Source organism: Epinephelus fuscoguttatus, linkage group LG23 (genome assembly GCF_011397635.1).
Source record: "Epinephelus fuscoguttatus linkage group LG23, E.fuscoguttatus.final_Chr_v1".
Classification (NCBI taxonomy): Eukaryota; Metazoa; Chordata; class Actinopteri; order Perciformes; family Serranidae; genus Epinephelus; species Epinephelus fuscoguttatus.
The window spans coordinates 14,259,811-14,276,772 of record NC_064774.1 but is presented as its reverse complement, the minus strand read 5'-3'; the positions used below and the strand labels follow the sequence as shown (position 1 = coordinate 14,276,772).

Here is a 16,962-nt window from a genome sequence, read left to right as displayed (position 1 = left end):
CACACTTGGAGAGAATGTATCGTCACAGAATTGTGCAGTTGTCAATCTTTTATTTGGCTGATATTTGCATTTATTCTTGTACACAGAAAAATGCAAAGAAACAGATGTTATAGTTCGATATAAAACGGTGGAAGGAGCTCTCAAGTAGAGACACTGATGCTGAAGTTTAATAACTGTGGCTGCGAAGTGGGAGTGCATTTCAAAAATTAAAGCTGCATTAACTGATATTTTCTGGAGCCGTTTAGCCTCTCTTAGCTCATTGTTTTGGTTTTATGGCACAGTTAGTTTGTTTTATTTCACTGTGTCCAGCAGCTGTGGAAAACCCAGCTCTGATAAATCCACTGTGCACGACCTGCTCACACGTCAAATAATGACCCAGATCATCTCCTCAGGAGTCGGTGAAGACTTAAACTCAGTTAAAAGAAGAGTAAATATTCAACTTTAATGCATCAGGGAACCAGAAAACAACTCTGCTGGGTTAATAACGCTGCTCTGTGTCCGTAGGACTTGTAGGGGGGCTGTGTTTGTGACATGTCAGCCTTCAACTGTGTTCGTCAGCTTGCTTTTGTGTAATTCTGCCCCCTTATGGCCAAAATGGATTAATGCAGTTTTAAAGTTACAATAACAACATAGACTCTGCTTGAAATCCAAAGCTATTTACTCTCCACTGCCCTATATTTAGTTTGAGCCCTTTTATTTGAGTGTCTGAACTCTACCCTACATACTGCTCTCAAAACTACTGAATAAAATGTTATATTGTGTCTTGATATATTGGAAGAAGTGAAGGATTGAATGAGGCAGCCACACTCACTCTGTACTTGTGTATTTCTAGGTTAAAAGTAACTGTAACTTTTAAGTGAAAGTAACTTTTTTAAAGTAAGTAGGAAAGTAGCAATCAAAGATTTTCCTAAAGTGTACTTGCTCATCCTATAAAAAAGAGAATATCAGTTGTTTTTTCGACAGGGCTGCACAATTAATTCAATACTGATTACAATCACGATTTTGGCTTCACACAATCAAATGACTATGCTCGACTGCAATGTTGATGTTTTAAATGCGTGCTCTGCTCGTAGGAAACTCTGCTGCACATTAAAATCAAGCGCCTCCTGAATTAACAGCCAGCCTGCAAGTTTAAAGACCTGTCATGCCGCTACGTGTGCAGCCTGTGACGAACTTTCCTGAATGTTGCAAATGCAGACGGGCAAAATGCAAATCACCCGTCATCTGCCTTTGTCTGGAAGTATTTCGGATTCATGAGTGAACAAATAACGTGCAAAGAGTGTGTGAGACTTGTCTGCACGGCAAAGCAACACAACTAACTTGTTAAACCACCTGAAATAAACCCTGTCTGCAGTATGATGATTGTATGAAGGCCGGGAAGAATTAATGTTGCGGCAGACACGTCAGACGCACTAATGTCAGGTGAAGAAGCACCTCATTTTAAGTCTTATTTTAATGCAAAGATGACCACATTAGCAGGAAGTATTTACTAGCATTTACTAAAATGTGAAAGTGTAATGAAAATATTTTGTCCCCAAAAACAATGAAAAATTGTGAAAAATAATCTTAATATTGATCAAAAATAATCATGACTATCATTTTGGCCATAATGGTGCAGCCCTTAAACTGTTAAGGTTTCAAAAATGTGTTCAATAACCTCTTTTTTTTAACCAAATTTCACTTCTAAAAACGACTGATCTCTCTTTTCTTTGACTAAAGCTATCACCACTGTTATCAAAAAGCTGAAGCGACACCTGTTAAACTGCTGTGAGCCTGCAGTTAGATAACTACGATAAAGACTTATAGTGTGTTAGTGAGCTGAGTGATGTCTGGCGTCAGTGATCCTACGCTGATCCTCAGGGCGCGATGGTGACAGACGCCTGGCCGTAGACCTGCCTGAGAGCGGCACAGTCCAGAGACGCGATCACTCTGCTGTTGCCGGCCCTCTGCGGGGTGAAGTACTCGGTCCAGGTCAGGGAGGAGCTTGCTGGGATCAGACTGAAAGCAACAGTGTTAGACGTTAGACGGCAAATAATCAAAGACAAAGATACTGAATCAACAAGCAGCAATACTTATACTAAAGGTACAAGTCCAGCGCTCCAGACAGCTGGCTAGCCGTGTTGATCTATGGAAACATAGCTCTCACTGGCCACCTTACAGTCGTCACTGGTTAGCTAATGTTAGGCTTGGCTGCTCTGCACTGCACACCACAGTACAGTACAAGGCTAGCTAGCTGCACCGCTTCTTCTGCTATCACTGCTAGTAATGGTAATGCTTTGAAAACATGATGTCCAACCTCCCGTCTCCTCCCAGGCAGCCCCGGTGAGTATGTGGCTTCAGTTTGAACCACAAAACCCCTTTAGCATTATTAACTATGTTAGCCACATTAGCCATGCTGACACTGCTAACAGATAGCAGCTAACGGTGCCAACTGAGCTAACAGTGATAACAGAGCTAACAATGCTAAAGGGGGTGTGCAGCTAAAGACTGCGACGCTTACTCACTGGGGAGACCCGTGGGAAAACTGGAGAGTGGTAAGAAGTGTTTCCATAGCAACACTGTTGGGTCAGGATGGTGTTTCTAGCCAGTGGCGTACTTTTTTCTCAATGATTTATCATCCTAGCTTAAAAATAAAATTGTGACAAAAGCAGCAGATGGTGTCTTTGGGTTCTTTTTGACTGATGAATGTGCCTGAGATGCATTTTTTTTTGGCTGCGTCCACTCACTATGACACAACACATTTGGATGCCGACGACTGGTGCACATGTCACGGGCCAGGTCAGTGTACAACAGACATTTCTGCCGCTCTATTGTGATGCCAGTAGGGCTGACCTTCGAATCCATTTACGGACATTCAAAGCTTCGGAGCTCAGAATGAATTTAATTTTTAGCATTCGACGAAAAAACGCTAATAGTCGGTGATAAGCAGTGTTTAACTTTTGAGTGATCACTAAAAAGCGCCAAAGCTTCGAATTTTTTTTTTTCACAATCGAATCCCGTGCCATCGAACGAAGCTTCGAAGCTTCGAATTTTTTGGGTCAGCCCTAGATGCCAGCAACACTGTATTACTTATCTTGTGTGCTAGCGAGAAAAAGTAGTTGGAAATGAGCAAACGAAAACAACTGAGCATTTTTCAGGCTTTTACAATAAGAAAGCAAACAAGCTTCAGCAGTGAAGAGTATGGCAGACAGAGGCTAGCAGCCGGCTACATGTCCAGGATCCACCTGCCTTACAAAGCGATGAGCCCTGGGATCATCACGATATTGGAATTGATGCGGAGGCTGTTCCGCAGGAGTTAGAGGTAGAAATACTTCTTAATTTCCTCATCTGGCCTTTTTGTTGATTAATATAGCGGCTTAGGTTGGGCTTCGTCTTACATATTGTTGCTTATATTTTTTTATACCTAACTGTTGAAGTTGTGATGCTGCTGCAAAATGAGTGAATGATTTGTCTGCTAAATGTCTGTAGATTTCTCTGGGCTTTATTCAGTGTATTATATTGTATTCTATTATTTTGCTGGCTGTTGTCGTCAGGTCTGTCAGCTTGTCTTTGAGATGCATGTGGTAGGTTAATAAGAGTTTTATGGTGGTGTTGTGTCGGTGACGTTAATGTTAATCTCTCGCTCGCTCACTGAGTGGACTGCGTACATCCAGGCTGGTTAAGGTACCCTACAAGTGGGCCGGCGGTTCCTGTGCGTACTATGAAGTATAATCCTGCCGGCGCCACTGTTTCTAGTGATAAATTTAATGCGAGGACAGAAATGGTGTGCAGCAAAATGGATTTGGATGGCTGCCAACATCCTTGGTTTTTCCTTTGTAACTTGGGTTTATAGAAGCACTATAGAAATACACTTTATTATTATATTATTCATGCAGTGGATTTCTTTTAAAATGTTAACTTTGTAAAAATCTCTGCAGACTGTAACAAGAATTTTGTGTTACACAGCCTGCACACAGGAATGAATGAAAAATGGTGCTTTTATGTTAAAACCTGAGTGATTTTAACTACAGCTGAAGGTTTGTGTGGTTATGAAAAGGGACCACTTATAGTTTATAAAATGATGTGTAACTTGAACAAAGACCGGCCCAACATCTCACTGAAACACAGTCTAACACTTTCCTCTGTGCTGAACCCACCTGTAATACTTGAACTTGGGCAGCATGAGCCCGGGTCCTTCCATGCGAATATAGACGCCCTCCAGGCCGAAGGAGAAGGGGTTTGTGAACTCCACAGTCGCCATCGTCTCTTCATTCACTTTGCAGCCGTCGGACACCTGAAGCACACAAAGGACATACATAAAATAAATTAAAAATCCACTTACCGAAAGCTCTTTTCATAAACTCAGTGCTTGTCAGTGTGTTACACGGACTTAAGTTCAAGTTCTTGAATTTATCAGCTGCATGAGTGTGACTGGATTATAGAAAAAGAAAATTGGAAAAAGGAAGTTATAGAAATAAGTTTTTGCACATCCTGTAACAAGAAGCTGATTCAAACATAACAGATTTGTTCAATGAAAAGTCAGAATACAAGCAGAATTCAGACCGTGACAGTGAGTTTGGGATTGTGCAAGGTGACGACTTTCATGGCGGTGACGATCTGCCCAGTCTCCTTGACCTTCCCACTGGTGATGAAGTTGAGGTTGGCCTGTTCCACCAGATTCTTCATATACGCCTTTGACTCAACCGTCACAGTTTCCTTCACACCTGCACAACACAAAAATACAACTCTGCATTCACCTTTTATTTTAATTTCATGTGCTTTTTCTTTTAGAGCCAATTTTACAATCCAGAGCTCGTTCAAAATATTTAAGATCTGAGGTGGATGACATTCATTTGTAAAATTACACAGTTTTACACCTTACATCTCTTGATGATGCAGTTCTCTTTGAAAAAGAAAAAGAAAAACTTCTGACATAAGTGCATTAATGCTTTCTCACTTTCGTTGGGGCCGATTGTCACCGTGGGGTTCCTGAACAGGAACTCGGAGCTGGGGACTCCGGTGTAAAACACCACAGTCCCACTGATGTAGGCGTCCACGGTGCGACGCTGATCGCTGCTGTTTTTGAACTCCAAGGTCAGGTCAAAGTCGTTGCCTACGCTGACCTCCAGGGTGGGCAGGACCACCTCCACATCGGCCACAGGAAGCTCGGACTTATCTCGCTGACAGCCGTACTCCTCTGCTTTCTCCAGGACGGTGCGCTCCTCTGCACTGCCTAGATCGGATGATTGAGACATATTAGTGTCTGAACCTTTCTGTCATTTAAAAAAGATAGTATTAATGTTTTGTGTTGACAGGTTTGCCTTTCAGATTATCTGCACAAAGTCAGCATGTTCGGAGATATTAGGTTCTACAGGAACAAAATGGCTAAAGCTTGACTTCTTTTTTTATTGCTGTTTATACTTCCTGATAGACACTGCTGCTGCTTATTTGTTTTTATGGACTTTTTTCATCTTTATTGCGATTGCTTTTATATATGTTTGTATCCTTCTGGCCCACTGACTGAACTCAGGGCATTTCCATAAAAGGTTAATGCTCAGCCATAAGGTTTAATTTGGCTGAAATAAATGAATAAAAATAAAATAATAATAATAGTAATAATAAAAGTTATAATAATAATTTAAAAAAAGGAAAATACAAAATGTTCTTTAAATTCACAGGATCCCTAACAATGCGCAGACAGCGTGAAACTTTGTGCAGGAAGTCAGTTTGGTGTGAGTGAGGTAAGAAAAAAATGTGGAAGCAAAGACAGTGGCACACAGGCGATAGGTATTTCAATTAAGGAAACTTAAGATCCTAGTACCAGTTTATATCTTAAAGGCACAACACAATATGTGTTTGCTTTTGGCCCCTGGCTCACCATTAGATTTCAGTTTTGGAAGAATTTTGGGCATCTCTGTCTTATATATTATAAACTTTCAAAGCTGGAATATGTGCTTAACCAAAACACAATGTTTGTTACAGATTTATGACTTCTATGTGGTGTATACTGCTGACCTGCTATCTCTCCCTAAAAATCCCCCTTGGCCCCTAAAAAAGACAAAAAATTAGTCTATTGTAGTGAGGGGTGGAGTAGAAGAGCTGTTGCCAAATTCTGTCGAAATTTGTGGTGAATGAATCACCAGAATTGGCCCCAAGTATCTGGTCCTTTTCTGGGTGCCAACTCTGGCCACAACCAAGCCAGGACGATGCCAACTGGAGCTGATTTCCAGACCAAGGCCACATGCTAAAACCTGTATCAAATCTGGCAGCCACAGAGGGACACATTGCTGATTGTCTGGTGCCAGAACACAACCAACTGTGCCAACACTAAGCCACCATCATCCCAAATTAACTTGGTTCACTTCTGCACAGTATGGAAAACAAACTGACTTAACAATGACTCAGAGACTATTTAAGAAGAGATAACCCATCACAGTAAACATGAAGCGTCACACTGCGTTTTAGATTTTCATTATGACACTGCGTCCAGGAAAAACGCGTTCATGCTGGTGACATTTAATCATTTTAGTTGTGATGGCTGATTAATTTGAGTGTTAGTCAGAAATTGGTTCCACCCCCTTTGAAAACACTGTAATTTGCACTGGACAGTCTCTGACCTTCAGGAAACTTGTACTGATCGCTGACGTCACGGCGGGTCATGTCTCCTGGGGATTTGGTCAACACCATGCGGCCTACATGAGTGCGGTTCACTTTGACTGGCTCCATGGTCCCATCTTTGCTCCGGGAATAAAACACCACGTCACTGTTGACCTGTGAGGAGATAGACAGAGTATTACAGAAAAAAGTAGAAACTTTCCACACAAAATGACACTGAAATATTGTTGTTTAAACTCACTTCAGCGAACACAAAGGCAGCATCAAATGGGAAGCATATCTGCCCATGTTTGATGGCCTGGACTGATGCAGGGCCACATCTGTACATGCCTTTGTAAGTGAAAAAGAGAAAGATTAAATACTGAACTTTAAATACTAACAATGGTGCATCCATTACGTCGCAATAATTAACAAGAAAACATTTGTTTCTTTTGTCTCTGTAAATAACTGGAGTAGCAATTAATTAGAGCTCTTAAAAACCCATAACCTGTTATTATAAAGCCAGCAATTATAGTCCTGTTATTTACCATCACTGGTCTCCTGTGGTGTTGCATCCACAACCTGCCAGCCTCCAAAGCCAGCTGGGAGGTCTGGTCTGGACATGTAGCACTCATTCCAGCAGTGGTAGTTCCTGATAGAAACATTATTTCAAATATCATTGAAGATATCAATGTGATAAAAGTCCTGTTTTGTTATCTAGATTTGGGTCTACAGATGGCACTGGATGAAGGTTCAAATGTAAAGAGGTCATCCTCTGAGGAGCGTGAAAGGGCTCAATAAATTTCACATCAAACAGCTGATTAGAGTTTGACATTCTCTGTGAACAAGTGGAAATTTTGGCCTGATGGTAATGTCAAAGAAAAAGTCAAAGTCCCAAAAATATATTAGGATTGATCCTCTGGGGACCATGAATATTCATACTGTTTCATAGCAGCGTCACCAAAGATTTGGACACACTGAAGCAAACCAGAAATGAAAAACTCGGGATCTTTGTGTTTTGGCAGGCTAATTAGAAGATGTGTTACCAGATAGAGTCTTTGGTGCGGTTGCGGTCGATCCTGCCGTTCTCGTCCAGGATGATGTCGGTCTTCAGGTTTCCATCGTTGTCGTGAGCAGAGTAGTAGTTGGTGACGACCCGCGATGGGATGCCCAGGCAACGCAGGACTGGAGGACAAACATTCAATGACAATCACAGTTAAAAATCAAAGAGTGAACGGACTAGAAGAGACGCCACCTTGACGAGTTCTCCCATCTCCTCATGGCCTTCTCCACTCAAAGAAAAATCTAGTACAGGTTTGGAAAGGAAAAATACTCAGTAAAGATCTTACAGGTGTTGAAGACGGCGGCGTAGACCCAGCACTGAGCATAGCAGACGGGCATCTTGCTGCTGGCATACGTGAGCAGGATGTCCGTGCTGCCAGTCCAGGAAGTGGGCGCCACACCGTAGGTGTAGTCGCCGCTCCAGTTCCCCACCAGCACACCATCATCGTCACGGGAGTTCAGCTGAGTGCGACAAAGAGTAGATTTTAGACATTTATGGAAAGGTCCACTTGACGATCACTATTTCTTAATAAAGTTTTTTTCTTTAAGAGGCTTGAGTTTCCTTTTTTCCTTCGAAACACTTGCAATATTGTACACTTCACAGCACAATACTGTTCTGTATGTACTGAGGCATCATTTAACCGAATATCTTATGTATCTGTGAAGCAGTTTTGAGTGTTTGAGAGGATGTCCATGAATCTTTTCTCACCATAGCAGAGGCCTTTCTGGTCACCCTGATGGGGTCTCCTCTGTTGGTGATGGGCATGTCAGACCGGTCCATGATGTACAGACAGGCGTCCAGGACTCCATAGTTAAACTAGGAGGAAAAAAGCTTGAGTCAAAAATAATATTTAGGAAAATCAGTCCTGAAGTCCTTGATTGTTTTATCGTCTACCTGTCCATAGTTCCAGTTTCTCTCAGCCACGTCGTCGAAGGCGCCGTGGTAGATGATCCCCATCTCAGTCATCACACACTCCTCCCTCTCTTTCTCATCATCCAGAAACACGGCATCAGCTGAGGAAAGACACAACAGGTCATGTGGATGTTTACGGACATGAAAGTGGGACAAAAGACAACTTGTGGTCACGGAGCTTAAACCGACCTGACGCCCATGGATTGAAGAGGATGTAGAGGCTGCGGCTGTCATCCCGCCTGGTCCTGCGGATCCCAAACGGCGTCGCCACTGCCACATACATGTAGTACTTCCCCACAATGCAGTTTGCTGCAGGAGTGATGCCCACTGTGACAATGCTGTCTGCGGTGTTTGTGATGCGGCCTTCCCAGGAGCTCGGGCGTTCCTTGTTGGGAAAGACAGGGATGTAGGTGCCCTTGCTGAACTCAGGGCTGGAGCCTGAATGAACAGAGTGGCAGCAGATTTATGTAAATGACAAGACATTACAAAACTGAGATCCTTTCTTAACTGCAGGATGGAAAATATGACTTCTAAGACCGGCTCACCGATGACAAACTCCAGAGCGAACTTGTCTGAATCAGGTTTGTAGGGACGGTTGAAGGTGACCTTGACCTGGAACTCTTGACCTCGACGGACGATGAGATGGTCAGAGTGGTACAACTGGGTGTGGTGCTCCTTCTTGTTGACCTCATCTGGCTTCCTCATCATGTCAACATCCCAGATGTCAAGATACTCTGAACAGAGTGAAAAAAGAAATAGAGAGGTGTGAGAGAGCAGGATGTCTCAAAAACATGAGGATGGGTTTTAGTAAGATTTGATGGACAGACAGCAGCTGAGCCATTTGGGGTTTTCTGACGTTGTAATTGTGCACCAATTTGGTTTCAATACTTGTGTTCTTAAACCTTGTTCATATTAGCCCCTCTCTCCCTGTAGAGAGTCCGCTCACATTACCACCACCCTTAACCATTAGCTGTTTGCTCTGCAGTAGAAAGAGACTCAACATCAAATGCTACCAGATACTTGCAATCTGAAATCAAACAGACTGAAACATTAAGTGAAGTCTAGCTGAAGAATTGTTCAGCGGTGGAGCCCAATGCTCTCTGAACATGTCAACACTTCTCCAAAACCTCAGTGATGTGTGTCTAAGTCATCCTCACAACCACTCATTCGTGGCTGTTTGCCATCATCTTCATGCTCTTCTCTAATGTGCCACAAAGATTCCAGTGACTGCATTCATAAAGTCCTGTCACATCTGGATATCTGTCACTGTGCAGCTCTGTGACAGCAACACGAGGTGGAGTGCAGCGACAAACTGCAGGAAGAGAGCAGAATTTATCCGATTTGGACGTCAGTCATGTGTCAGTCATGTGTGAAAGCTACTGTAAACTGTGTCACTGTCAGGAAAAAGACTTTATCGTCTCCAACTAAGAAGTGACATCTGTCTTCTACCCTTCAACTCTGCTTTTTTCGGAGAAACATACGTCTGTATGAGTAAGAGCTTGTTGCTGAGAGGATTAGACTTGACATGGACTTATAAAACTCACATATTCATCTTATTAAGTCCACAAATTTTCTTTAAGGGGACCTATTAGCTTTTCCCTAATTTCTGCTATATATACACATGATGTTACAATGTCAGTTCTCGATATTACACGTGGCCAAAGTTTAAATAATAAGGTAAATCTATGTTAAAGAAATTCAGTGTGAGCAAAGACTTCAGGCTACAGACCGTTCTGAATACTCTAACAATTTTCCCTATTTTTGCGACAAGCAGACATCAGCTTGCGATTAATTTCTTTACATCGTCATCTGCTTCAGCCACGCAACTACAAGTGTTTACTTACATAGCCTACATTGCTATATGTAGCTACATGCTACTGTCAGGAAAACATGTAAACTTGGTTGCCTACGCTGGAAATTTCTCCCTGATTTTGGATTGTATTCCTGCTAGAACATATCCAGTTATGTTTAGAGGCTTTTATTGGTAATTTTTAACGGGAGAAAGTGCTGCTATACACAGTTATTTACAAGCTGCAAGTACACTGCTACATGTAGCTACATGCTAACACCAGGGAAACATGTAATCTCGGCTAATGATGTTAATTCTCCGTTAATTTCTCCCTGATTTCGATCATATTCCTACTGAAACATGTCCAGTTGTGTTTAGAAGCTTTTCTTGTTAATTTTTAACAGGAGAAAGTGACGCTATACACGGTCATTCACTAGCTCCAAGAATACTGCTACATGTAGCTACATGCTAACATCAGGGAAACATGTAATCTTAGCTGCTGATGTCACTAATTTTTCCCTGCTTTCAGATCATAGTCATGTTGGGACATGTCCAGTTGCGTTTAGAAGCTTTGATTGGTGATTTTTAATTGGAGAAAGTGATGCTATACGCAGTAATTTACTCGCTGCAAGTACACTGCTACATGTAGCTACATGCTAACACCAGGGAAACATCTATGTTCAGCTATCTTCATAGCTGATGTTAATCTCTCCCTGATTTCGGATCATTTCCCTGCTGAAACATTTCCAGTTGTGTTTAGAAGCTTTGATTGGTGATTTTTTACATTAGGAAGTCCCGCTACTCTCCGGAAAACCCAGAAACATTAACCAGTCAGAGCAGACTGGACATTTTTTGGAGGACGGTTTAAAGAGACAGGTGCTGTAATTGATTGTTTCAGACAGAGGGTGAATACAGCTTTTCTACCACAAACAGTACGAGAAAAATAAAGTGATTTTTGACCATTAAAGTGCGTTAACAGGAGAAAACCCAAAACACACCTGAATGAGTGTAACATTCCCATTTAATGTTTTAAAATGTACCCCCTCACCAGTCAAAGGTGGGAATCCTCTTGGGCCTGGCATACCAAAGGGCTCAAACTCAGGGATGTCCGTTGTGTCAGAGTTGGAGGTGGACATGGGAGCTGTGGTGCGGCCGCGGTTTGTGATCTTGGGAGGAGGTCCAGAGGGAGGAGGAGGGGCAGGAGAGGGTTGTGGTTGTGGTTGTGGTTGTGGGGTGGCATCTTGATCAGACATGGTGGTGATAGATCAGGGTGGATGATCTGACACAGGACTGGAGGAGGGGAGAAAATGGAAAACACTTATTTTATTTACTCTTTTGTCTATTTGAAATAACATTGTTAGAAGATGTAAGCAACCTCTGTGGTTTCTGTGCAGCTGTTTAAAACTGAATTCCCATCATGCTCTGTTCATTACTTCACAGAGGGTGAAGTGTTTCAAACCCATCTGCTTTACATCTGTGTAAAAACCAAAAACATGCCTGTGTGCGTGAGTGTGTGTGTGTGTAAGAGAGTGTGTCCTTGTTTTTATTATATCACAAGTGGTTCCCCATGTGTGTGTTTGTGGGTTGGGGTGGAGAGGAGTTTGCAGTCACTCCCCTTCCTGTACAAAAGACACTTTTAGTGTTTGGTAATTTATTTTTACTTTGCAAATATTGCGTTGTATATTTTTCGGGTTACAGAGAGATTAATCATGTCTTTTAAAAGAGTCATGGAGGGAAGCCACAGTGAGTCTTTCTGTGTCTATGTGAAATCATGTTGTTATGAATGTTATGCAGACATAACAGCCAGCGCGAACTCCAGGAACTGAATCTTCAAACATAGGTTTATTTTCAGAAAGTTTGACTGAATTTAAGTGATATATTCAACAAAGGGTACAAAAACACACACGGGTGGTGAATCTGGAAGAAAGCAAAAATAAGATTAAAACTTAGAAAGTTATATTATAATAAGTGAAATAAGGTTACATGTCCATCTAGAAGAAATAAGGTTATTAGTAAACTAACATGCACATAGGACAGAACTAAAGAACACATAACTTGGTGAGAGGGAGTGCAGCTTTAAATAAAGAGTGACCAGGTGAACTCAATCAGCGAAACGAGGAGTGACAAAAGGTGAAAACAAAAGCCAATCAGAAATGAGGAAAGGAGAGGAAAGGAAGTGAGTGAGAAAAGGAATGCTGTAGTAGTAGCAGTACAGGAAGCACAATTAAAAGAATCACTAGCGACAATAGAAGTTGTATTATTAGCGGTGGTGGGGAGAGAACAGTATGTGTATGTATATTTTTATTCTCTTTACGATGATAACCTTAATATATTTGGGGTTTGGGGCTTGTTATTGGACAAAACAAGGAAGCCAAAGACTTTGACTTTCCTTCTCTTCCCTGTCTTGTTATTAATCTGTGTAGATTGTTTTGCTCTGAGTTGCTGAGTGTTGGAGATATCGGCCGTAGAGATGTCTCCCTTCTCTCCAATATAATGGAACTCGATGGCACTCGGCTTGTGGTGCTCAAAGTGCCGAAAAAATACATTTGAAAATCTCAACAGCAATGTCTCTTTCCAGAAATCATGACCTGGTTACTCAAGATAATCCACAGACCTTGTTGTGAGCAGTTTCATGTAGGAATTATTTTCTCTCTACTGAGCTACACCTGCCAACTGCATCACAGCAGAAGGAAGTGTGCATCTACTCATGGACAAGAGGTGCTAGCAGAGCTAGCAGTAGATGCACACTTCCTTCTGCACAGTGATGCAGTTGGCAGGTGTAGTTCAGTAAAAAGAAAATAGTTCCTACATGAAACTGCTCACAACAAGGTCTGTGGATTATCTTGAGTAACCAAGTCATAATTTCTGGAAAGAGACACTGCTGCACCAGAAGTCGGGTGCCGTCTAGTTCCACACAGAAACATGGTTGTGAATTCGTAGTACTTCTACAATAAGACTTTGTTATAAAGTCTTATTTCTACTCATGGTAAACCAAAGTGATTAAAAAACCCTTAGAGTCTATAAAGGTTAAAACAAAAACCAAAGCTGACCACTAGCACATTCAAACTTGGGTGTGAACACATCAAACTGCTGTAAACAAAAACCGTCAGTGTTTTCAGAATGACTCACTAAATCCACAAAACATGAAACCCAACTAAAGTTATGTCGACCCTTCAGCCCACACGGGGTCTCACTGCGACAGCGGGACATGAAGTTACAGCCGTGAAGATGATGTAAGACTGTGGTAAGGCTGATTTAACCGTTAAACACACAACAGCTGTTTTCATAAGGTGCTCGCAGGGCGCGCAGTATGTCAGGTTTGAGGTACAAGCACCTGCCTGAGAATGAGGCTCACTGCTGCATAATGTGGGCGTGTGCTGGACGAGGGGAGAGAAGTTTAGGACGACGTGTGGCTGCATGAGTCATTGTGTAACACAGTGAGAGCTCTGTTTTCACCTTAACTACCAGTGGCACAGATAGATGTGCTTACCTTCTGCAGACTGGCGGAGGGACAGGTGGGTAGACAGACAGATGGCAGGAGAGTGGTACAAGTAAATATATATTTATTACTGTATTTAAGTACAAATTTGAGGTACTATACGTGAATATTTCTGTTCTATTCGACTTTATACAACTCCGCAACATTTACCTGACAGCTTTACTTAATGGTTATTTTTCAGATTAAGACTTTACCTTAAAAACATATGATAAGCTTATACTAAAATGTAATATAAATTTTTAACAACTACTGCTAATCACACATTATTTGATGTCTTTTCCTCTCTACTTGCACTATATTTGTTATTGTAATAGCTTTTTGTCCTTGAGCCATGACCCCCATTTCTTAAGTGCTAAATACTTAAATGTTTCTTGTATGTTTTTTTTTTATCCTAGTATTTCTAAACCCTTGTTGTTTTTTTTAGTTTCAGTACTTGCATATATGGCATTTCAATCTTCTATATGTCAAAACTGACAATAAAGGAGATTAATATACTGTTAAACCAGTGCTTCCTTTGGCTCAAGACTGGCTAGCTTTCTAAAAAGCAGCGTGTAGTTTGGGCTCCTTGTCAAGTTTCAGGTGTCTGTGAGCTCTCTGCAGTTCCACTTAAGAATTATTTCAACTCTTAAGTTATTGGATAGTTTCATTAAATAGGACAAGACGTAAAACTCTTACATTTTTCTTTATTTTTTTCCCCTTGTTTCCTCTTGGAATGATTTCAATGCTGCAGCGTTTGCGGCATTAAAACCATTATTTTTGCAAGTTAGACAGTGTGCAGGAGCCTTTTCTACAAGTTTTATTTTTCTCGTCTGTCTCCTACGCACCTGTTTGAAAATAGATGTGCAAAGTATTCCTTAGTTCTTCTTTCATCCTCCTAAAACCTCTGGAAGGGTTCAACCCAGAGGCTGGGAACCACTGGACTACAGTCTAACTGTATGTAAAGTAGTTAGGCTAGCTATGCCTAAAACAGCTACAAAAGTCAAATGTAACTTAAGAGTTAATACATCAATAATGTGATAACATATCAGCCACATCAGCCACAGGTGCCATTTCTCTTTTACCTGTGATACTGTAACTACATTTTGATGTCAGTACTTCTGTATTTTGACTTCAGTAAAAATCTGAATGCAGGACCTCTAGTATTTTTTACATTATTGTACGGTTAGTTTTACTTTAGCAAAAGGAAAGTAACAAAAACTTCTTCCACCAATGTGACAGCATATGATAAATCCTATAAAAAGTTGTTTAATAATACGCAACTTGCTGATTTCTGAGTATCGGTCACAACACAATCATGTGATCCAGAGCAAAATCACCCTATCACATTGCCCCCCTTTATATTGCATTATTTTAATAAGATTGTGTTTACTTCGTTATTGTAGTGCCTTGTCTTACTTAGTGACTAACTGGTAAGTTATTTATTTACACATATTGTGCACCACAGGGAGTTTGCAATTTCATTGTATGCTTGCTCATGTAATGACAAAGTTCTTCAGAGTAAAATGCAAGTCTTAATTAACCTACAAGATTCATATTATCGTCATACTTATCGTGTGTGGGCACTGGTGAAAGAAATATTCGGTTAATATCCTTTCAAAAGTACAATTTATTATGAAATCTTGAGTAGAATAAATGGAAATACTCAAGTAAAGTACAAGTATGTCAGAAGTGTCCTACAGTAGATCCATGTAGTTACTTCACACAACCTCATATTAGTAACCTAAAACTTTGCTCTGACACACTTGTTACATACAGTTCATGTACAGACGTGTTTTTAACACAACTTTGGCAAATGCTGACACAGAGAAAACCTCCACATGTTAACCAGCAGAGCCGAGCCTTTATGTGCTCTGAGGGGGGGTTGTCATCACCATAAAAGTCTCTGCCAAGACTGTACGTTACCCAGCAAAAACTCTAGTTAACTGGAGCAAGTTTTGCATGTAAGTGCAGTGGAACAGTTTAGCAAAATGTTTGAACCCCAGTTTTCTGCTCTGTTGTTACTGTCACCACTACAGTGATATTCAGGTAATAACCCGTGGATGCTCAAGTCCACTGTCTAAGTTATTACTGCTAATGCTCAGGGGGTGATTATAGTGGATTATTAGGATGCAATGCAGCTGTTTCATCAAATTTAGATGGAGGAAATATTCCTTGCAATGTGCGATAAGCTTTGTCTGAGTCTTTTGTTTCATCAAAACTGTTTCAAAGATTGCACAACAACAATGGAATATTTTAAATGACAATCATATGTATCATCACTCATTTGCATCTTTACATCTGGAAGGTTTTAAACAAAACAAAAAGTTACCAAACTGTTCAGGAATTCTGCTGCAATAAAACTGTTGCACCAAAGCTGGGTTGTTAGTAATGAAAGCAAACTTCGTATATGTGAAGTAGGTTTAAGAGTAGGTTTAAATGTAGAGTGGACGCACCTCAGGTGAAGTTGGAGAGAGAAGCTGCTGCTGGTTGGAGTCGGTCCGCCGCTGCTGCTGCTGCTGCTGCTGCTGCTGCTCCGTCTTGGGGGACTTCTGCTCCTGCTTATATACCCTGCAGGGGAGAGGAAGAGCTGTCCGTGAGTGTGTGAGTGTGTGTGTCAGACCTTTGTAGGGAAATTGTGTTGTTGTGGGTGTAACTGGTCAGTCCAACTTAGGAGCAGGATGTGGAATCTACCATCTCTGTAAAAGCCACAGCTGGATGCAGCTCACACAGATAAAGTCAGTCTGTGGGAAGCTTAGGAAAGGTAATTGTTTGCACTTTGCATAAGGTCATAATGTCTTAGTTTAGTGTTGCTAATAATTGGTCTACCACCCAGGTTGTGACGCTGTTTGCTGACAGGAAAAGCTCTAACTGATGTCTATTTTAAAGCTGTTTATCGAGCTCATTTCAGGGTTGATTGGAATATCATTTTAACTCTGTCCCTCTTGTTCCCAGTCGTGCAGGTCGTGGTGGCCTGCAGTCACAGGTGTGGTCGATGTTCTGGAAGTCCCCGCACTTTTGATGGTTTGTGGTGGCTTATTTACAAGCGTGGTGCTTTTATTTCAGGTGTTGGTTTTGGGTTTGTGATATCTTTACATAGGTAGGGTACTCCCACTGCCCCGCCTGTGGCATGTCATGTCCTCTCCAACT

General features: G+C 41.4%; 1 protein-coding gene across 1 annotated transcript; it reads right to left on the bottom strand.

The window, feature by feature from the left end:
* Positions 1-27: 27 nt before the first annotated feature.
* f13a1b (coagulation factor XIII, A1 polypeptide b) lies at positions 28-16,362 on the bottom strand. Its single transcript, XM_049567549.1, has 15 exons — positions 16,269-16,362; positions 11,386-11,627; positions 9,094-9,282; positions 8,738-8,986; positions 8,531-8,649; positions 8,345-8,452; positions 7,923-8,097; positions 7,620-7,758; positions 7,122-7,225; positions 6,836-6,924; positions 6,597-6,750; positions 4,937-5,212; positions 4,543-4,703; positions 4,137-4,273; positions 28-1,998 (listed from the first exon to the last, which is right to left on the bottom strand). The coding sequence occupies exons 2-15, from the start codon at positions 11,588-11,590 to the stop codon at positions 1,857-1,859; spliced, it is 2,247 nt and encodes a 748-aa protein (XP_049423506.1). The 5' UTR covers positions 11,591-11,627; positions 16,269-16,362; the 3' UTR covers positions 28-1,856.
* Between the last annotated feature and the right edge of the window lie 600 nt (positions 16,363-16,962).